At 36.9% G+C, this 24,521-nt stretch overlaps 1 protein-coding gene across 1 annotated transcript; it reads left to right on the top strand.

Moving 5' to 3' along the window:
• Positions 1-2,362: 2,362 nt before the first annotated feature.
• chrna9a (cholinergic receptor, nicotinic, alpha 9a) lies at positions 2,363-11,786 on the top strand. The gene is made up of 6 exons (XM_082165616.1): positions 2,363-2,540; positions 3,189-3,334; positions 6,397-6,551; positions 6,636-6,819; positions 7,542-7,893; positions 10,326-11,786. Exons 1-6 carry the CDS (start codon positions 2,495-2,497, stop codon positions 11,189-11,191), a joined length of 1,749 nt encoding a protein of 582 aa, XP_082021742.1. The 5' UTR covers positions 2,363-2,494; the 3' UTR covers positions 11,192-11,786.
• Positions 11,787-24,521: the final 12,735 nt, after the last annotated feature.

The raw sequence follows: 24,521 nt of genomic DNA on the forward strand, positions 1-24,521 counted from the left end.
GTTGTCTAAAGATACTGACATGCTCTGCTGCGGTGTAACATGAACAGGTAAGACAGAAAAGAGGGTGAAGAAAGAATAATGATCTAAAACAACTTTCTTTTTTTAAGCAACATTTATTTAGTCATCCCTGAGAGTAATTGTCTATGCTGGAGCATTATGGGTAATGTAGTTTGGCAGCATAATATGCCGAAGTGCACTACAGGATATGAAACTCTCCTACGCCTGAGAAAGAAAGAGAAAGATATAAAGACGCCTCGAGAAAAACCACTTCCTGTCTTATTCCTCTCATCTCTCATCATTTCAGACCCCACGGTCCTTGTGTGTGTATGTGCTTGTATTCCTGCGTAGGTGATGGGAAATATGAGGGGGCTGTGTGACACAATCTAAAGAGATTCGGTTACAAACAACTCCTCAATGGTACTTAGAATGCTATAAGAGAAGTAGTTAATTAACATGTGTCCCTGGATCACAAAACCAGTCACAAGTCGCACGGGTATATTTGTGGCAACAGCCAACAATACATTGTATGGGTCAAAATTATTGATTTTTCTTTTATGTCAAAAATCATTAGGATATTAAGTAAAGATCATGTTCCATGAGGACATTTTGTAAATTTCCCACCGTAAACATATAAAACATTTATTTTTGTGAGTGAATGCAGCACAATTGCGAATATAAATGGACAACTTAAATTTTTTGCACCCTCAGATTCCAGATATTAAAATAGTTATATATCGACCAAATATTATCCTATCCTAGCAAACCCTACATCAATGGAAAGCTTATTTATTCAGCTTTCAGATGATGTATAAATCTCAATAAAAAAAAAAAAATGGCCCATGCGACTGGTTTTGTGGTCCAGGGTCACATATTTGTTTTACATGCAAAATCGTATACGAAAAATAAAAACATTTCCAGCACTAGAAAATTTGGAATGCTGTTAAGGGTAATCTGTGTTTGTTCTGTGTTTGGGGGGCTGGGTGCGGGTGTTCAGTTTCTTTGCTTTCAGTTTGTTTCCATCGTTTTTCAATGATTTACACCTGATGTTCATTTATAAGCCCTGTGTTTTGTTTACTTTATTTTTCTGCTATCATCATATGTTCTGTTCATGTCTTGCCAAGTCTAGTATATATATATATATATATATATATATATATATATATATATATATATATATATATTCTAGTAGTCTAAGTATCCTGAGAGTTTTATTTTTATGTTCAATAAAAGCTATTCCCAGTAATTAAATACAGCTCTTTTATTTCACTGTTTTCAATCGTTAGTTTATATTAGTTTATGGTGTTAAAAAAAAAAAAAAAAAAAAAAAATGCTACCTAAGCTAAAAAGCGGACTTATCTCAAATAAGTCTGATACATAAACTCTTTCATAGCCTTCTCTATCTCATGTAAAATGAGAATTACTGCGCTGCTCTGAATAAATGCGGCCCCGTATTAATTTAACATACACTTTTCATTTCAGTGCCTCAGCCATTGAGAAAAGAATATACCCCACTAGTAAACTAATACAGGGAACAATGTTACGTGTTCTCACTCTTTAATGAGATAAGAAAGTTGATATGGAACACAGACGCAAAGAAAAGGTGATTAAAAAGCATATTTTTCATTTCCACATACAGTACACGACTGAAAAAGAGATCAGGATGTCAGAGTGTTTTATCTAGTCCTTGTAATGTATTACAAGTTAATCTCTGCTGTCTTGAAATTAAGTGTGTTCAAGTGTAAGAGGGGAGACTGTCTCTTCCTTTAAAATTCATTGTGTGTAACATTCAAACCACCTGACCTGTCTGCACTACACCCTTGTCAGATCGGCTTTCGCTGTGACTGACAGGACGAACACATTCAATCACATAAAATCACAACGAACAATCCATTACAAGTCTGGAAAGATAACACACAAGATGTTTCTGCTTTTGAAAGAACAGAAGATCCCCAGTGTTATAAACACACATTCTTTTTACATAGTTGAATATCTCCACAGTGACATGAAGTGTGTGTGTGTGTGTGTGTGTGTGTGCGTGTCTGTGTGTGTGTGTGTGTGTGTGTGTGTGTGTGTGTGTGTCTGTGCGTGCGCGTGTCTGTGTGTGTGTGTGTGTGTGTGTGTTTGTGTGTCTGTGTGTATGTGTATGTGTGTGTGTGTGTGTGTGTGTGTGTGTGTGTGTGTGTGTGTGTGTGTGTGTGTGTGTGTGTGTGTGTGTGTGTGTGTGTGTGTGGGTGTGTGTGTGTGGGTGTGTGTTAGTGTGCATGCTATGTGATACCTCGGCTCTTGTTCCAGAGAAGCAGTAAGAATGACATTCAGGCCTTCAGTGTTGTACATGGCACACCATCACTTCTCAACGTTCAGATCGCTATGGGACTTCTCGCAATTTCTCTTTCCTCCTCTGCAGAAAATAACATTTAAAAATGAAGAGCAAATGAGGAGCAACAGCAAATAATAACTGGCAAATTGTATTTTATTTTTGCCATTCTTATGAAAAATGAAGATCATATTTCTTGTGATTCACATTAGCATGTTGCTACATGGTAAGTTCATGCTCCTTTTAATGCTGATGCTGTTCAAAAAAATCATTTTCTTAATCAGCATTTTTGTTTTGTTTTTCAGTAAACAAGATACATTTATTTTATAAGCAAAATTGTCAGACAACAATAGATTTTTAGAGAATATATTTTGAATTAAGCCTAATTTTCATACCTCATTAAAAATGGGCTTTTCTTGTTTTAAATATCTATACATTTTTTTTCTTGAGTTTATGCTGAAAATAAAAATAATAGGATAATAATACAAATTTCTCGCAAAACAATATGAAAATACTGATTAAGAAATATTTTTATATTTATATCCAGCTACATATATATTACTATTATATATATTTATTTATTTATATAATACTTTGTTAAACATCATGTTACTGAATGATTACCTGTATGTCAGTATATTAAAGTACTGAAATGTTATATAATGCATGTCTAAAACAAAACGTTTTACTATTTTTCTGTAATCTTAATTGGTGCCTTAAAAAAAATCCCCAACAATCATAGTTTCCACAAAATGACAATAATTACCTGTGATAATTTTGGGCCGATTTGTTCAATTTCAACATGACTTTATTGTATAAAAACAACTGTCAATACTCTGTCCTACAACTAAATACAATATGTTCTCCTCTCTAGTTGTTTTCTCTGCTCAGGGTCGTTTTGCTCAAAAATTGCTGAATGACCTAATGGAGAACTATTCTAATGCTTTACGGCCTGTAGAGGACACAGACAAAGCTCTCAACGTTACTCTACAGATCACACTCTCTCAGATCAAAGATATGGTGAGCACTAAACACGCACGCACAAGTCTACAGAGTATTGACATTTAATCTGGTACCTATTTTATAGTTAGAATTAAATATTTTACTGAATAATAGAGCAGAATGAGTTTATAGCCACACACATCAGACCTATATTGCAGAGTCTGAAATAACCGCTGATTCTGAGATAAAGGTATACTGTATAACACCCACACACTGTCCAACTGGCCTTGATGTGGCTTGGCTTGTGTGATTTCGGGGCAAACTTTTGCAACTTAATTCTGAAGCCGCACAGATCACATAATGGCCCAAACTTTTAACCTCTGGAAATACATGCATAGCTCAAATGCATATACTCATTCATGCCCATGACTTAAATAACTACAGTTAACTACTAAATATATGCTTTTGCCCAAACAATTATGTATAGAATTGCCAATAGTAACCAACCAGGCAAACTTGCCCTCTCAATGGACTACCAGCTGTGGTCTTCACTACAGTTGCAGTTATAGTGGATAACCCGGTGTCAGAAGTTATCAAATGTTTATTGTGTGGATCCTCTTCTCATTAACTCTCTGTATCTCGTGACACTGTAAACATTATATGTGTATGTATAGTGTGAGCTGGGTGACTAATGTATAACAGTTCCTAGCTAGAGTGCCACTGCGGATCATGTTTTCTCCTCACTTTAAAGTGTTTTAAATAGTCATCAGTATATGTGTGTTTAAGTAACCTGGAAAGTAAGATTTGTATTATTTATTCAATATTTTTTATTTTATTAGATTATTTATTTACTCATTGCTGCTGGTGCAAAAGTACTGTCTGCCTTAAAATAAGAAACATTAGAACATGCTCATTTATAAAAATAAATATTTTTTTATAAACTATTATAAGCGTAGTAATTATAAGGAGTAAAACGTTGAATTATCAAAATAACATAAACTTTATAATGTCTTACTATGGCCCTATGGTTTGTCCCTCAGTCTATTGCTGTAATGGCAGCAGCACTCAGGTTGACATGAAGTTTCTGCAAAACACAATGATCATGCCAAAGATAACCTTCCGTGTAGTTCAAAGTAGTTCACATGATCTATGTCACAAGTTTGTTTATTTAGTTGTATTTATTGACCGAAATTTAGTGAAAAATTGCAAATATTACTCATTCATTTTACTTTAAATATTGTACGATTTTCAATGTGGTTTAGATTCTTTGCAGTTGATGCAATACTTTACCAGGGTAATACTATTATTTTGTATTTTCAAAAGTCTTGGCTTTTATTCACTTATTTAAACATAATTTGACAATACCTTATAAAATCTATATGATTGTTTTATTTTAATCATTGTAGTCTTTAAAAATGGTTTATTTAAAAAACCTGTTGGTCTGTTAAATGTTCACCCAAAAATGAAAAAATCTGTCATACCATACTCACTCACATGCCATAAAACCTGTATGTATTTCTTTCATCCTTCTGTGGAACAGAACAAAATATACTTATTTAAGAATATTGGAGGTCATACACGTTGGACTCAGTGACTCGTACAGATAAAGAATACATTTTTGTATTTATTTCTGTGTTCCACAGAAGAAAGGAATGCATAAAGTTTTGCAAACAACATGAGGGTAAATTATGACAGAAATTTCATTTTAGGGGAACCGTCACTTTAACTGATGAAATCCAATTGTAATTTTATGATTTTAAGTTCAGTGTTTGTGTGCTCTCTCAGATGATGGTTATATAAGGCACTGGTGGTCATTGTTTATTCGTGTTCCAGAAAGAGACAATGAATTTCTCATTTAAGAGGCACTGAATTTCCGCCCTGATCAAACTCAATCAAATATTCATTTACTGAACCTGAGGAGTACTTTTAACCAATGAGATGTGATAGGTAGAAGTCATTAAGTGCAACCTAAGGGTTCAGACTTTCTTCGCTTTCATTCTTCATTGTTGTGAGAAAGTGTTCCATGTAGAACAACAGGGTTGTATCTTGCAGATCAAGACCCTGTGTGACTGAATACGTGGGACTAACATATAATGTAACCCATACCTTTACCTGAAAAAAATTATATATATATATATCTTTTTCTTACCTTATCACATGACTGAACATGTTTATAAGCACAGATGTCTGAAAAAGAATGCAATATCTGGAAACGGTCCCTTTATATTTATGCAAACTGTTGTTAGACATCTTAAATCTTTTAATAATTTTTATTGACAAAGGACCTCATATGACTTTCTTTCTCCTACGGAGCACAAAAGAAAATATTTGAAGAATATTTCAGATGAAAGTAACGCTCCCAAAAGACAAAAAGTAAGCACAAAACTAATCAATACAACTCAACTGGCATAATACAAGTGTTCAGTTTTTATGACAAACAGACCGAAATTTTAGTGGTTATTCACTTGCAAAACATTGATAAACTCATGTATACACAGGTGAAATAAAAAATGCCATCACACCAATAACATAAAGGGCCCTATCATACACCCGGGGCAATGCAGCGGCAGGCGCGATGCAAGTATTTTTTTGCTAGTTTCAGTCCGACGCAGTTATCATTTTCACGTCATGCGCCAAGTTGTTTAAATAGCAAATGCATCTGCGACCATCTGTGCGCGCTGGTCTGAAAACAAGGTGTGTTCTGGCACATTGTTGGCGCGTTCCTATTTTGAGGCAACTGAAATAGACTGGCATTGACCAAATGAATCCTGGTCTAAAGTCGCGCAATCTTTCCACTATCAAATTCCATCATGTAAATAGCGAATCCGCCAAGGCACGAAAGCAACTGGCATTTAAAGGGAATGGGAGATGAGACTATGATTGGTTTATTGCACGCAAAGCCCAAAACACACCCATTACTCATTAAGAGAATAGAGACAACACTTTTAGACCATGCGCCTGGCGCGCCGACCATTTTTCCCGTCGTTAAACTAGCAAAAGTGGATTTGGACAGGCCTTAAGTGCATTTGCGCCGTGCGCTTTAGATCACGTGCTTAGATCATTAAAATAGGGCCCAAAATCATAGATTTGGCTACAGCAGGTTGGTAAATTAAAGTTTTGTGCTTGACTCTTTGTGCTAGGATGAAAGGAACCAGGTGTTGACCACCTACCTGTGGGTGCGTCAGATCTGGCATGATGCTTACCTGAGCTGGGATAAAGATGAGTATGATGGACTTGAGGTCATTCGAATACCCAGCGATCTTGTTTGGAGACCAGACATCGTTCTGTATAACAAGTAAAACACCTTCAGTACATTTATTACCAGTTTTGATTGTCGGTTACACTGAATTATTAACCTCTATATCTCTTTTTTACTCAGTGCAGATGAGGAGGACTCCTCTGGACCCCCAGGCACTAATGTGGTGTTGAGGTATAATGGTGAGATCACTTGGGACTCCCCTGCCATTACTAAGAGTTCCTGTAAAGTGGACGTCTCTTATTTCCCCTTTGATAGTCAAGAGTGCAACCTTACCTTTGGCTCCTGGACCTACAATGGCAACCAGGTAATATGTACTTGATAGGTGTACACGCATAGCAAATACTATAGTAGACATGCATATATTCTTGTATTGAGCTATTCTATTATTAAGTTACTTTGGATAAAAGCTTTTTGTATCTGAACTTAAGTAAGATGTACACACTGTTGTGTAACACTAGATATGTAATCCACTAACTCACTAACTGTAGAGCAAGGATATTTTTAACACATTTGGGTTTTTGCTCATTTACACAGTAAATGTTTAGTTCTAAGTAACAAAAGGATTAGATAAATGTAATGGTAAATGAAAAAGCTCTATACTGTGAATATATAGCTTTAAATGCTAAATCTTAGCCAGTACATCCTCAGCATCCCAAATTATGAAGTGGCATCAGAATATATATGATTATGAACACATAGAAAGGATGTTATTAAATAATATTAAAAGTTATAGAAAATACATGGTGGCTTGACCTCTGTGTCGTCTTCATGCACTGTAACCTCATTATATATATATATAATAAGTAAAGTAAGTTCTAAAGTAATTTTAGGTATTTTTATTTATTTATTTGTTATATTTGGCGATTTTAAAAATATAGAAATGTTACATTTGTATGTTTATGTTTTTAATAGCAGCAGAAATGAGGTTACAGTGCATGATATATATATATATATATATATATATATATATATATATATATATATATAGTACAGTCCCTTACTGAAAATCCTATCACTTAACCCCAGGTGGACATCACTATGGGCATGGAGAGTGGTGACCTTTCAGACTTTGTGGAAAACGTGGAATGGGAGTGTCATGGCATGCCAGCTGTTAAGAACGTCATTATGTATGGCTGCTGCTCAGACCCTTACCCTGACATTACTTACACAGTCCTCCTCAAGCGGCGATCATCCTTCTACATCTTCAACTTGCTTCTGCCGTGTTTCCTCATCTCATTCCTGGCTCCGCTGGGCTTCTACCTGCCTGCTGATTCTGGGGAGAAGGTCTCACTGGGGGTTACGGTGCTGTTGGCTCTGACTGTATTTCAGCTGATGGTAGCAGAGAGTATGCCACCTTCAGAGAGTGTTCCACTAATTGGTGAGTTTACAGTGGAGCATAATAGTTAACACGGTTTTGGAAATATTTGAACAAGCTCTGTTTTTCTTTCTTTCCAATTCTCTCTGGCTACAGAAGATGGTTGTCGCTCTGGTTAGAGTGTTAAATGTGGTTCTGTTGATACAATTTGGTTATAAATGAGTGTGACAACCAAATGCTTATTGTCACTGTCACTGTGCTTACAGACCTTCCTTGTGGCTCAATTGACCCCCTAGTGGCTTTAACAGTTAACTATCAGTTAATTATTTCTGACTGCTTTTTATGAATTTGAATACATTACATCTACATTGTCACACAAGTTGAAATGGGAAATTAATGATTTCTGGTTATGGCTGTGTGACATAGCCAATAGAAAAAAAATGCTATGTATATATTTTGACAATATAGCATTTTTTTCTGTCAGAAAAATCATACACTAAACAAACAACCATTGTTGCCAGATACATAAAAAAAATAAAATAAAAAAAAAGTAAATCGCAAAGACAAAGTGTATATTTCAGTTTAGTTTTTATTGAAATATACCAATATATTCATGCAAGGACAAACAATCTCTTGCAGAAATTAACCATGGTTTTACTACAACCCCCCATCCTCCCCACAAAAAAAAAAATCCATGGTTATTATACACCCTAAAAAATGCTGGGTTGGGTAAATATTGGACAGAACACATGCTGGGTTATTTTTACCCAGCTTGTTGGGTTTTATACATTAACCCATTTGCTGGGTTGTTTTTTGACAGTGCTGGGTCAGTCAATTTGATATTGAAGGTGTTTTAATTTTAAATAATAAAAATGCACTCTAAAATCTCTGTTATAGATAGTACAGGAACAGTTCATATACAATATTTTTTATTCAATGGCAAGTCAGTCTTTTACAATCATAAAATACTCAAAAACATTTATTAAACGTTTTAGGACATGACAGGACTCAGGAGCAGCAAGCAGTCAATGGGAATCTGTGGGAAGAAAACTGGTATCAGGCTGTTCCAGTTCATTAAATGACCATCTTATATATCCATTTTTGAAAAGTTACATAAAAAACAGCTTTACCTTGTGCCATCTCGCCTGTCAGATATTTAAGTTTCAACCTGTCAAACGCACTGCGACCACAGCTGAGACGCTAGGTCACTCAACGGTGCGGAGATCGCGGTAATTGGTAACCAATTCACCAAAAAACATGGTTAGTACATTTTTGCTATAAAACCATGATTAATTTTCATAAGTGCAAAATATAGTACAATGTCATGCCCTCCCTCCCCAGGCTCACTGGCTGCTTCTCAATCCTCATTGATGCTTCCTCTTTTCCTCGCTCCTCCGTCCTCGCAGCCCGTGACCTGGAAACTGATCGAATTCAGCCATCTTGAAAGACATCTCAATTCTCTAATTGCGCCGCAAGGAGGCGAGGAACGAGGAGTGAGGAAGCTTCCAGAGCAGCTATGAGCGAGGATGCATATGTGGAAGTCTTTCTTGTCGAGAAACCTGACGCACACATTTGCCTCCCCATTCTCATCTGTCACAATAATTTTAATTTATGCTTTACCATTGCAGTTTAAATAAATCACATATCACACATATATCAACAGGGCATTTGCTTTATCTTTATTATTAAATAATTTCTTAAATAACCAAACTTTAACAACATAAGGGCAGATCCTTTGAGCACAGCTGATGACGCTTTGAAGTGACGCTCGAGTGATCAAGAATATTCCAATAGCTTTCCTTCGATTCCTTCGTCCTCATTTTCTTTCCTTGCAGCCTTCCCTCGCATCCTACAGGGGCTGGAGCTGAGACACGAGGAAAGGAAACGAGGATGCACATATAAGAAATGAGAAGCACCCACTGTAGCCATTTTAGTACGCATCAAGAACCCCTCCCCTTATCTTAATAATAATTACGTTTATTTAAACCTAACTGGCCTAATAAAAGTGTCTTAAAAATTTTGGATGCTCATGAAATGTATTATATAATGCTCCCAAAATCATATTTAATACATTGATAATTCATCTTCCAGCCCTACTTCTGGTCTATTGTTTATCTATTGTCATAAGCTAGAGGTTCTTAACTCTGCCTTTGAGATTAACTCTCCAGCAGAGTTTAGCTCCAACCTTAATCAAACTCACCTGCCTATAACTTTCTAGTATTCCTGAAGACCTTGATTCGCTTGTTTAGGTGTGTTTGATTAGGGTTGGAGGAAAAACTCTGCAGGAAGGTGGACTTGTAGGGCCAGAGTTGAGAACCCCTGTCATCAGCATTTAAAAGTGGTTATGCAGACAATATACAATCCACTCCTGTAAGTTGTTGTATGAACAGGACAATTAAGTCACACCTGATAGTAAATACAGTTGTCAATCCCCAATATTTTTTGTGTTAATCTAGTGTTTTGTTATTTATCCCTTGTTTGTGTCTTTCTTATAGGAAAATACTACATCGCAACAATGACCATGATAACGGCCTCTACATCATTGACTATCTTCATCATGAATATACACTTCTGTGGAGCGGAAGCAAAACCTGTGCCCCACTGGGCCAAAGTCCTGATAATAGACTACATGTCAAAGATATTCTTTGTGTATGAGGTAGGGGAAAACTGCACCACACCTGAAAGCGACAGAGGCCCATTGTTCTCTGAAGACCCGCTGGCTAGCCTGGAGAGAGATGGCTATTTTGACAAAGGGTTTTATGGAGACTGTCAGCATGATGACAGAAACCACGGTCAGTTTAATGGGTACAATCACAGAGACCACCGGCATGGGAATGGGTACCATCACAACAACAGTGACTATCGGCAACATAGGCACCAGCATCAAAGGAGGACCCGCTCATCTTCAAATTCCCCTATCCGACAGAGTGCCCATCATCCAAAATACACACACTACATTGGTCGAGATGGAAGCGATAAGCTCCCACTGACAAGTCAGGAAAAACTAAAAGATAGCGAACTCTCAATTCCAGAAAAACTTAGTGGATACACCTACGATCATGGCAATGGCTATCTCAATGGAGTTGGCTATCTCCATGATAATGGCTACAGCAAAACCTTTGGAGCAGATAGATACAGTAAGACCCCCACTGGCACAGGATGTGTATGCATCTGTGGCCAACATCAGAAAGTGGTGCAAAACATTGACTACATAGCTAACTGTTTCAGAGAGCAGAGGGCACACCAGGCAAAAGGGGCAGAGTGGAAGAAGGTTGCCAAGGTGATGGACAGGTTCTTCATGTGGGTATTTTTCATCATGGTATTCCTCATGAGTATCCTTGTCATGGCCAAGGCAACCTAGAGCCATTTACACATTAAAGATGCAATCAATTGATTATATAATGGGTAACTCTATGTTTCAAAAGACCGTTTGGTTACTGATTATTCTTTTTTTTTTTCAAAAAGTAATTCCTATAATCCTGTATTTGTCGGTAAATGGGCTCATGTTCTACATACAATTTAATATGTGTATTGCATTTACAGCATGAGTGTAAGTTGTTTGAATGTCTCGCTTTCTTCATTGTTTACTTAATTTTTTCCACTTAAGAAGATTATCTGGTCGTAACAGTAAAAGAAATGGCATTAATATTTCAGGTGTAGACGTGTTCCCACATGTGTATATAGGGTAACACAATCTTTGTCTGGCATGGACACACATTAATAATGGATAATTAACCTTGCACATGCGTATGAACAGACATCCACACTATCGCACATTAAAAATGCATATACAGACCAGTCTTGAATGCTGAACGAACACACACACAGTGCAAAACTTGCATCCTTGACCAGTGCTAACATCTACATTCTGCAACTTCTAAATTTACTAGTGTTAACTTATTTCTTTGATTTGCTATACTTGTTCCTCGCTTTGTTCTCTGCTTAAAATATTCTTTACAAATGGTGCTACACAAATAAAAACTTTTATTAATCATAGAATTCTAGAATCTTTGACTACTGTTCAAAAAAGGAAAATGTTAATATATGCAGATATTATTTTACTTGCTTGTTTGTAAAAATATAATTTTACAAACTTTCACGCTTTCATTCATTAATTCACCCCGTCCTGTTGCGAAGGAATCTAGTCACAAATGGAACTTTACTGTATAAAGCAGAACGTCATGGAATTTGGCCATTTTTGAATGAATAAATCAAAAGTAAGGGATGTAGTACTATGAATCAAATCTATATATGGACTAGTGTCTGTGAATATTAAAGCTCAATAAGGCTACTATTGAAATCTGAAGTCTGCCTGTTCTGACGACTCTGTCAATGAGCGCCAGTTTTGTCTACTACACACTGAAGCACGTGTGCCACTCGTGGTGTTTTCAGCGTCTCACTCAAAACCAGCACGGTACAAAAGACACACAGTATTGATACAAATACTTTAGCTAAATGAATAATGCATAAGATGATACTTGTTCAAAACAATCACTTTAGCAAAGTTTATACAATTTTTGGGGGGTTATTTTGATAAATTAAATAATGAATGTTTGTTCAATAAATACACTGTCATCAAAATTTATTAAAAAAATACAGAAACAAAATTATTTGAAAAACTAAAAGATTCTTGAGATCTTTGTATTGCTACATTTCTACATTTACATTGACATTTACATTGCTACATTTTTATTTGCATAAAGATTCTTGAGATCTTTGTATTGCTACATTTCTACATTTACATTCTACATTTACATTGCTACATTTTTATTTGCATAAAGATTATTGAGATTATTGCTACATAAGTCTAAAAGATAAAAAAAAAAAAAACATAAAATAGATCAAATTAGTACAGAATCAATTTTGCCACGATCAAGTCAAGGATCAACCAAAGTCCATCATCAAAAGCATTTATGAAAAAAAGTGCTGAGCTTAATTTGTGCCATAGAGTGGTCTAAAAGAGAATTAAGTCAAATGTGCATTTTACCCAGTGTGACTTTATAACTGTTGTAACCTACTATCATTTCAATTTGTACTGTAACTGTATAATATTAAATTAAATGTCTAATACTTCCATTTAAGATGAGGCAGCTCAGAGAGTGCGTGAGAGCCCACTGAGCATCAGCCAAATCAGACAGTTAAACTGGCTGACAGTTAATAAATATGCTAGAGTGTGATAAGAAAGACAGACATTTAATTATTTAATTGGAAGAGTAATTATAACAACATAAATTGATTTAGCACTAAATCCTGATTGTAATCTAATTGCCCATGATTATAAAAGAGTTGTTATTAATTCTCTATATTAAGATGATACTGCCTCAGAGTCAAACTCCTTATAGTGCTTTAGAAAGAGCAGCTGAGTTTAATATCACTGGTGTCACCTACAGACTCTCTCAAGGTAAAGCCACACAAGCTGGACTGATGTGTCAGAGAAACCACAAGAGCACTGTCTGATAGACTTTTATTCTATTTATCCTATAGACTTTTATTCTTGATGTTAATGCTTTTCTTTCAGGTGTGGTTAAATTAATCATCCCTGCTGTTGCATCCAAAAAAGCAGTCATTGCTGGTATGGATTTTACCTGAGAGGAATTTTACTGCCTTAATTCGAATCGTTGAATTTTAATTTCCCCAAATTTTTTATGGGATTGAAGATTTATTTTTCGTTAATTTAGCCACTATTTCAAATAAATGCCTAGGGTTTTGTTTATTTTCTTCTAATAGGGTTGAAAAATAAGCAGATCTAGCAGCTTTTAAGGCCTTTCTGTACACAATCGTGCTCTCTTTCCATGAAATGCGAAAAAACTCAAAAAGTTTTGTTTTCTTCCAGTTGCGATCCCATGGTCCCATGACATGCTACTTTTGTAGGCTTTAATATAGTACTGTATCGGAAATCTCTTTCCAAAAATTCAGCCTCGGTGCAGAATTATAGCCACTACAAGCCAGTCCCAGAATGAGCTTCCTTCAGACGGGCCGTTTCGGTGTCTGTAGCTTTAAATACTAATGAGGAGGAGAAAGGCGGCGCAAGGTGGAGGGTGGGTGTGGCCTTGACCATCTTGCGCAACGGTACCATGCATGTTTGTTTATGTTGGATGCAATGGCACGAAGACACGCAGTCGTTCAAGCATTTTAGCTTGACCCAGAATCTGTTTCAGATGGAGAAGCAACGGATGAAGAAGTTGCAACTCAGCGGCTCCAGCAGGACGTTTCCGAATGGTTAGTTTAAAATATTATGTCTGGATACGGTACTTTATTCGGATGGTTTACAGTTATCATGTAGCTAACGCGAACCTACTGTTGCCTTTTCATGAGAGCTCTGTAACGTCTGTAATTTATCTTATTACAATTACATCAAGCTCTGCGATCTTGAAATGCGGATATCGCGCGCGCCATATAACCAACAGGAAAACGGTTATCCAAATAACAAAGAAATGTACAACACTCGCGTTACAGTATGTGTAACTTGATGCTGTCTACCTTTACATTAGCGCAAGTAACTGCATAGCTGCTAGCTAATGTGACAGCCACATTCTACGTGTAAGAAGCTAGGTAACCATAAACAGTAAAGCAACACACTTATATATAATTTGTTGACTACTTGTCCGACGTTCAGCAAGCCCAGCTCTGTATTGACCATTCGATGTTCATTTGTAAATCCAATTATTGAGCAATTATTATGCTTCGCTCGCTCAAAAGCCATGATATCTCTCGTGGACAAACTAAAATTTAAAATATTCTCTGGGTGGGCAAAGCAGAGAAAGGGGAGGTAACATTTCTCCTTATGACGTCATAAGGAGGAGATTCAAGATCAGCCCGGTTGAGCTTCCATTTTCTCAAAGGCAGAGAAAGATGGCAAAAGCTTGATTTACACCGATTAAAATTTTTAGAAACTTGGGGACCATATACAGGCTAGGGGAACTCATATTAATGTTAAAAAACCTCAGAAAGTGGAAATTTCATGTCATGGGACCTTTAAGGGCCTGAGTGTGCTTGTTGTACCATGGCATTGGACTATTTTCTTAAATCTTCTTTAAGCGCAAAGGAGCATCTGTGTCTAAGGTGCTGGGAAAGAGAGAGTCAAACGTTTCTGTCACAATATCAAGTTCTTCTAAGCTATCTGGGATGCTGAGATGAAACTGATCAGGAATATTATTAATAAAGCAATCTTTAGTGGCAGAAGTGATAGGTCTAACATATTTATAACACGGAGTCGACTTTGCAGCCTTGGCTAAATGAAGTGAGACTATGAAAATGACACAAGACTAGATAATGATCTGAGATGTCATCGCTCTGCTGTAGAATTTCAACGGCATCAACATTGATTCCATGTGATAATATTAGATCTAGAGTATGATTACGACAATGAGTAGGTCCTGACACGTGTTGGCTAACTCCAATAGAGTTAAGAATGTCTTTAAATGCCAATCCCAGTGCATCTTTTTCGTTATCTACATGTACATTAAAATGACCAACAATAAGGACTTTATCTGCAGCCAGTACTAACTCTGATAACTGAAAAACTAACTCTAACTCTGAAAATCAGCAAATTCTTGATAAAGTCTATATGGTGCCCTGGCAGCCTGGAGGCCTTTAGACAGTAGCCAGCACAAATCTCAAACGTGATTTATCATTTAGACTAGATAGTGTTACATTAAGCACCAACACTTCACTTTCATTATATTTAAAACAAGACTTCTCAGTAATTCTGAAGATATTACAATAAATTACAGCAACCTTTGCCTTTCAGACGAGGCTCATGTTTATAACAGTAATCTTGGGGTATGGACTCATTTCAATTTAAAATTGTATTGTTCATGGAACAGACACAATCTCTATATGATGATATCTTGGTGAAAGAGGCTCTATGTGATGGGATTTATCTGACCTCAGTCAAGTCAAGTCAAGTATATTTGTATAGCGCTTTTCACAATACAGATTGTATCAAAGCAGCTTCACAGTATTAAATTAAAATAATACAACAAGGTTTGTTTCAAGTGGAATTTATTGATTGATAAAATTAAATTAAATATCCCCAAAATATCCCCAACTGAGCAAGCCAAAGGCAACAGTGGCAAGGAACCGAAAAACTCCATCAAGTGACCTAATGGTGTCCTAAAACTCCATCAGGTGACCTAATGGAGAAAAAAAAAAACCTTGGGAGAACCCAGGCTCAGTCGGGGGCCAGTTCTCCTCTGGCATTTATGAGCTAGAGGCCGGATTGTAGTTTGAACTGTAAGATTAAAAATATTATATGATTGCCTGGCTGAAGAGATGCGACTTTAATCTAGTTTTAAACTGGGAGAGCGAGTCTGAGCAATGAACAGTATCAGGAAGACTATTCCAGAGTTTTGGAGCCAAATGTGAAAATGCTCTCCCTCCTTTGGTGGTTCTGGATATCCTAGGTATGACCAAAAGCCTTGAATTTAGTGATCTTAAAGAGCGCGATGGATTATAGGGCGATAGAAGATCCGTTAAATAGACTGGAGCTAAGCCGTTTAGGGCTTTATAAGTCAGTAGCAATACCTTGTAATTAATACGTAACTTTATAGGTAACCAATGCAGTGATGATAAAATCGGTGTTATATGATCATATTTTCTTGATCTAGTAAGAACTCTAGCGGCGGCATTTTGGACTAACTGTAGCTTGTTTATTGAGGATGCAGGACAACCAGCTAATAAAGCATTACAGTAATCTAGTCTCGAGGTCATGAATGCATGAACTAACTTTTCTGCATCAGTGACGTGAGACAGCTAGCAGACGGTCGGTTTAGCCAGTCTGTCTGCTTCCTGACCTGAGCCCAATTAATGTTTGAGCTCTAAGACTATGTGCCATATTACTGGAGAGAAGAGCAGCACCATCCCAGGAGGGATGAATACCATCTCTTTTCAACAGGTCAGGTCTGCCCCAAAAACTTTTCCAATTGTCTATGAATTCTACTAGAGTTGGGGTACTCGAACTCGGGCTCGAGTCCAATTTTGAATGAACTCGGACTTGTCATGCACTCGGATGAAAATGTACTCGGACTTGACACGGACTCAGACATTTTAGACTCTGAAAAATGTATGAGTACAGTCGAGTCCAGGCACTGGAGGACACAATATATTCCTTAGTTAATAATTTGTTACACAGAACTTTATTATATTAAATATTAATCAAAAATGATTCACACCTTCACAAAATCCAAACATTCAGTGTAAGAGTAAAAAAATTACATAACATTATTTACAGTAAGTTTATTTGATTCACAGCTTATTTCGAGTTTTGACGTCGACAACCAAACTGCATTTACCGCAAACAGTCTAAACTAAAAGATTGTCAGATTTCTGTCAGATTGTCAGAACTAAAAGATTTTTACACATTGTCATATAGATAACCTGAAAATACAGTAGTTTATTAAGGTTAAATCTTGCTAACCACTCTTACTAAAAAAATGGGGTAAGCACACTTACATTCTCATTTTAAGAGGTGTTAAATATGGTTTGATTTGTTTACATTAGTTAATGTATTAGGCATGAACATGAACATAACATGAACCACGAGCAATAGCCTACATTTGTTACTGTATTTATTAATCTTTGTTAATCTTAGTTGAACAAACAATGAACAGCTGTTTTTATTATGTTACTTCACACAGTGCATTAGGCTAACTAATGTTAACAAATACAACTTTTGATTTAAATAATGTAAGCTACTAGTAAATGGTGAAATTAACATTAATAAAGATGAATAAATGCTGTAGAAGTGCAGCTTATTAATAGTTAATGTTAATTAATGTAGTTAACTAGAGTTTAATAAATGGAACCTTATTGTAAAGTGTTACCAATTTGTTATACACCGATTCAGTGTTGGACAGATCAGTTGTTTTAACCATTCATTAAATGGAATCGGTTCAAAGGAGTCATTAGTTCGCTAATCGGACGTGTCATTAGCGGACTTGTATGCGTTATGTTATCCAGACAGTTAGGACATCGCACAAGATTTGTCAACACAGAAAACATTTCATCATTGGATAGGTTTTGTTTTGTTTATTGAAAGTGTTTATGTCAGCTGAATACACGGGTTTCTTGTATACAAACAATACCGGATGCGCGCGCATCCAGGAGGCAAAAAAATCTGTTATGCCGAGTTCTGTTAAAGTACATTGTAATTAACGTAGATTTCGCATTGTTTGTAATTTCTTGTTGACTCAATAATAAATTTGAAATTTCAGAGTTGGATCTGTTTGTTTGTGTTTCATATTAATATAACATTATGTAAAACGTCCAACGTACAAATCCCTTGATGCATACAACTACGTGCTATGTGGTCGTGTGCTGCTCGTCAAATTATGAATAGAAAGAATATAACACATACAACTTCCTTCTTCTGTCCCACTCTTCCATTTGCCTAGAGGAATTACTTGCAACGTGTATAATTTAAATGAGCAGATAAAACACAACAGATAGGCCTGCATGTAAATAAATTACGCAACAACTCCTTGGCATTTTGACTTAACGACAACACCACCACTATGCTACTAGCCTAAGCCCTTTACTCCGTTACGAAGACCGCGGGTCTTTTTCAGTGCTGGAAAGATTACTAAAAAACTGTACTTAAGTAATAATTTACTTGAGTACAAGTAGAAGTACTGAAAAATAATATGACTCAAGTAAGAGTAAATAAGTAATTTGCTTAAAAAAAACTACTCAAGTAACTACGTTACAAAGTACTTTAGTATTATTTTTCTATTTTTACCCAAAATGGGGAGATGATAGCGATATGGAGCGCTAAACACTCTCATGTCAATTCTGTTTCATTTATACTGGAAGCCCAGTACATACTGATTCATACCTCGCGCAGAAAGTCCACAAGTGAGATTCATAGAAGAGATTCACTTATGACGTTTCAGGAAATGCCAATATGGATATAATAACATGCAAATAGAGATGAAACTGAAGACAAACACATGATAGCAATAATATACCTGTGTTCATCAAGCTATCTCAGGTATTTTCATAAGAATGATGTATGTCTTTAAAGGGATAGTTCACCCAAAAAGGAAAATTATCCCCAGATTTATTCACCCTCAGTCTGTATATGACATTCTTCTTTCAGACGAACACAATCAGAGTTATATAAAAAAAATGTCCTGGCTCTTACAAGCTTTATAATGGCAGTGAATGGCTGGAAAAAATGTGAAGCCCAAAAAAAGTGCATCCATCCATGATAAATGTGCTCCACTTTTACTCCAGGGGGTTAATAAAGGCCTTCTGAAGTGAAGCCATGTGTTTGTGTAAGGAAAATACCCATATTTAAAACTTTATAAACTATAATCACTAGCTTCCGCCAGACGACCATACGCATCGATTTATGGTGGAAGACTAACCCCTGACCAGACACACAATGTATATATATTATAGAAGAGCAGCTTCAGTTTGTTGCACAGCCCTATTTGTTTGAGCCGTGAGAGGCGTCTAAGTTCACGATACTCCTACAGTACATCCTACGTCATACATGTGTCACAGTATGTGTCACCGCACTCTTTTGGCGCAAGTCAATTTGCGTAGGATGCCTCTGGCGGAAGCTAGTTATTTTAGATTATAAAGTTATAAATATGGGTATTTTTCAAAAACCCATGGCTTCGCTTCCGAAGGCATTTATTAACCCATGGGAGCCGTGTGGAGTATTTTTTTTTTATCATGAATGGATGCACTTTTGGGAGTTTTACATTTTTTCCAGCCATTCACTCCCATTATAAAGCCTAGAGGAGCCAGGACATTTATATTAATTAATATAACTATTCATCTGAAAGAAGAATATCAAATACACCATGACTTGAGAGTAAATCATGGGCTAATTTTCATTTTTGGGTGAACTAACCCATTAATGCAATGCTAATCAGCATAGCCTGTATTATAGAATTTTATAAAATAATATATTCTCCTACATGAAACCACAGACGTGATTTCAAGTAATTTTGATTTCGAAGCAAAACATGATATTAAACTCATAAATTGTAGTTTTTGATGGTGTGTTATGCAAACATACTAGCTTTCCCTGTTGTCAAGAGCACATGTTTTATTACTAATCTTTAAAAGTAAGTCCAGGTAAGATCATTTGAATAATTTCATAATTGAAAGCAAAGAAGGTTAAGTGAAAGGTCTGATAAAAAAAAGAGAGATGTAGTATAAATAAAAAAGTGCCAGTAAAAAATAAAATAAAAAATAAGTGAGGTATGGTTAACATGTAAAATTAAATGCTCTTTTTTTTTTCGTTCTACCGAAAATGTGCTGGGAGCCGACTATTGATAGTAACGAACTACACTTTTACATGCATCTGATTGACAGATAAATCATGCAATCTCATTTCACTGTTGTTGAGGGTTTTCAGCTTTGTACAAAGTTTGCTTTGTACATTTAGTTTAATTGTATTGTTAAAGAGGGCGAGCTTTACCTTTCAAATGAACTGTGTTAATGTTTTCAAGACACTTACATTGTTCTTGCTCCGTCCATGCAATAACGGTGTCCATGTTATGAGCTGAGTTTTTTATTTACTTCAAATGCTCAGTGCTCTGGTAATATCAATGGGATGACCCATTTCAGGATTTGCCATAATTACATTTTAAAATCAGAATATGAGCATAGCTCACACTTACATTCACTAAAATATGGAAACGTTAGCGATACAGATTATAAACACGAGCGCCAGTGATTGAATGTCAAAGCGCGGTTTGAACGCCCCGCCCCCCAGCTGAACTGGAAGTTTTGATTGGTTTTGCACCCGAGTCAGACCTGTCTGTTATTGGCTGAAGAAGTATTTTGGCCACGCCCACACCCAGGGGGAAAACAATCAAACCGTCTCCATTGACTTTGCATTGCGAGAGGCTGCCTCCTTGTCATTTCTTGCTTCTAACAAAAGACAGAAAAATGCCTAAAAGCTGCTGTGTGACAAGGTGTACAGCAAACAAGCTAAAAAAAACAGAAATACGTTTTTATTAGCTCTCGACCCCAAAAAACGAGTGTTTTAGGACATAAAAGTGGATACAGGCAGTTGAGACAGAGCGTCACGTGTCTCATTACTCTGAGAACTAACGTACGCCACTGGAGGAGACCGTAATCGGCAACACAGGATAGTTTATCTTACAGAAATATAATATATAAAACTGACATTTGGATATTTGACTCACCAGTGACCAAATGTTTAACTTGCTGCACACGTGGTGTATTTTTAGTGCATACTGAGTGTCAGGATCCCACAATTTACCCATTCGTTCCAGCCTGTATCCACTTTTATGTCCTCAAACGCTCGTTTTTTGGGGTCGACAGCTTATGAAAACTTATTTCTGGGTTTCTTAGCTTGTTAGAATTGTTCCAAACACTGTCATTTGGGCATTGGACACCATTCACTTACATTTCTGCGCGTCGAGTTGTTTCAGAGGTAAGTTGCTAAAATATCGACCTCTTTTGAATTGTCAACTGTCTATATTGTATCAGAGGCCCTTTGCGATGCTTATACTGGTCTACATGCACAGCGTAATTATTTATATTTTATGTTGGTTGTTTCAACCAATTTTCAAGCACTGCCTGCTAGCTAGCGCGACTTCGTCAGCTGTGACAGTAAGAGTTCGGTAATGAATCGCTACCACCTTTATAACAACTTTTATTTAATTACATTTTTTGGGATATACTAACTTTTCTTTATGTTTTGTTGTCTTGAGTGAAGCGGCTTGTGAGAACAATGCTGGACCTCTAGGATTGTTATGGCCATCACCAGTCCTGTCTGTGTCATGGATCACCTGCCCCTGGTTTTTGTTTTTCTTGTTCACACACACTCACACAAGCACACATTTTTGTTGTCTGCCATTGTTTAATAAAAAATACTTTATTTGAAAACCTTCATTTGTCTTCAAGTGTTTTGTTAGTTAATTGCTTAAGTTACTTGCTACCCTTACTCTTAGCCTACTCTGTACACTAACCCAGAGCCATAGAGAAAAATCTTCACTCTGCACTTACCTATAGACCCAAACATAAAAGCGTAAATTCGTTTTTAATCTGTTATAGTTTTGATAATATGTGTATGGCTTAATCTTAAAATCATATTCTTAGTCTTAACATGATCATGTTTCACGTTGTGGTCCTGGGGGTGGCCACTTTCATCAGAAGAAGTGAGCTAGCTTCTAAGCGAATTCTGAACGGACCGCCACGGCAGACCTCTTTGCGTGATCACGAAGGTAGGCTAATGGCTGAATCAGAATTTATAAGCAAAATCACGGGAATCAATAGCCTAATACAGCCCAGTTGTGCTAAAATAAATATCATGAGACGTCCATCATCAGATGAATGATATGGAAAAGTTAAGTTAGAGCCGATAAAGCCAGTGCTACTACCCATGCGAACATGAACACTAAGCTTTTTCCCTCCAAAAATATAGCCTAAAACTTATCTCCAAATGCAAAACTGACATTAACAAAATGCAATAACAGCTGAAAAAGTACTTAGGTGTGTGTTTTATTTTTCTATTTACCGTTCAATAATGCAATCGCTGCTGTCTGTCCCATAGAAGAACATGACAGCCAGCGTATGTTTTGGAACTATTGTGGCTTACATGAACCACGTGACAGCCATAGCGGCGACATCAAAGAGTGTCGCAACTCTTTCTCTCTATTGGCGCTTTTCCACTGCATGGTACGGTACGGCTCGGTTCGGTACGGCACGCTTTGGCGCTTTTCCACTGCATGGTACGGTACGGCTCGGTTCGGTACAGCTCACTTATGGCGCATTTCCACTGCATGGTACGGTACGGTACGGCTCGCTTCGGCTCGCTTTAAATGGTACCACCTCTGTTGAGGTTCCAAGCGTACCGTACCGATACTAAAATGTGACGTGAAAACACTGCAGATCACTGATTGGTCAGACAGAATCATCACTACCAGCGTCATTGTATTTACGACACGAGACACTAAACCCGCTAGATTTAAAAAGCCAGTAGACAACAGCCAACGCTGTAGCACCTGTTTTAAAAGTATTTGCTTAAAAAAAGAAAGAAAATAAACTTCAAAAAAAGAAATGGCTGAATCGTGGTCAGTGGACGAGGTGCAGACGTTCCTCTCGTTGGTTGCCGAGGAGTGGATGGGGAAACACGGAATGAAAAATTCGCATTTAATATGACAATGACAGTAGAGACGATCAGTCCCACCCACTTTGAAGCGGTACTAACTGCAGTGGAAAAGCAACCGAGCTAAAGCGAACCGAACCGTGCCGTACCGAGCCGAGTCGTACCACGCAGTGGAAAAGCGAAGCGAACCGAACCGTTCCGCGCCGAGTCGAGCCGAACCGAGCCGTACCATGCAGTGGAAAAGCGCCATATGGCTCTGGCTCAGCCTCCACCGCACGCAGTAGTTTGAAAAGTGTTTGTGAAATGTTAGCTCGCCCTGTAGCTCCGTCGGCATTAAAGTACTCTGTACTTTTGGTGAAAAATAAAAGTAGCGAAGTTGAATACTTTATTTTTATTCTACTCAAGTAAAAGTAAAAGTAAAAGTAAAAGTAAAAGTACCACAATTTAATTATACTCAAGAAAGTAGAAAAAATCGAAAAATCTTCGAAAAATCGAAAAAAGTATTTGTAATTAGTTACTTTCCACCACTGGTCTTTTTGCCTCCTGGTTGCGTGCGCAAGCAGTGATGACGTCGCCGAGAAATCCATGTATGGGCGGAACGCTTTTCAGAGAAGATAAGGCAACGTAAAAAAGTTTTATTTTTTATTTTATTTTTTAGCACAATTAACACCCACTGGTAATTCAGGAAAAAAATATCCGAATGCTCCACGTGAAACTTCGGTCTTCCGATCTTTTACCATCATGTCAATTCTCAATTGATTTAGATTAATATCAGGGTTGATATTAATGAAGAGATCAAGAAGAGATGCTTAAATGAGAACACTAGTGTACTATTTATGAAGGCTATATCCTTAACACCAAGCATATCTGCTGACTCTGTTGATTTTCTCCTTGATTCTTTTAACTCAAAAGTTAAAAGTGCAATTGATGATATTTCTCCTGTGAAAGTCAGGAAGAAGAGTGGCAGACAAAAAGCACCTCGGAGAAACTCAACAGCAGTGCAAAATATGAAAAGACAATGCAGAAAAGCAGAGCGCATGTGCAGAGCCCATTATAACATCTACAAAGACAGCCTTCATGCTTTCAATATGGAACTAGGCAAAGCTAGACAGACTTTCTTCTCAAATATTATAAACTGCAATTTAAACAACAAACGCACTCTTTTTGCTACTGTAGAGAGACTGACAAACCCCCCAAGCCAGATTCCCAGTGAAATGCTCTCAAACAGCAAGTGCAGTGAGTTTGCTTCTTTCTTCTCTGAGAAAATCAATAATATCAGAAAGATGATCAGCACATCCTTGAGTTGTGCTGGGGTCAGACAGATCAGACCACCTGAGAAAGTAGTAACTTTGTGTGATTTCAAAGAAATTGATGGCAAAATTTTGGAAGAAACCGTACAGCACCTTAAAACATCAACATGTGCCCTTGACACACTTCCCACATCTTTTTTCAAAAGTGTGTTAAACAGTTTAGAAGCAGATCTTCTAGAAGTGGTAAATGCCTCACTTCTCTCTGGGAGTTTTCCAAACTCCCTGAAAACTGTAGTTGTCAAGCCTCTCCTGAAAAAGAAAAATCTGGATAAGACCATATTAAG

This window comes from Leuciscus leuciscus (assembly GCF_965113295.1).
Source record: "Leuciscus leuciscus genome assembly, chromosome: 3".
NCBI lineage: Eukaryota > Metazoa > Chordata > Actinopteri > Cypriniformes > Leuciscidae > Leuciscus > Leuciscus leuciscus.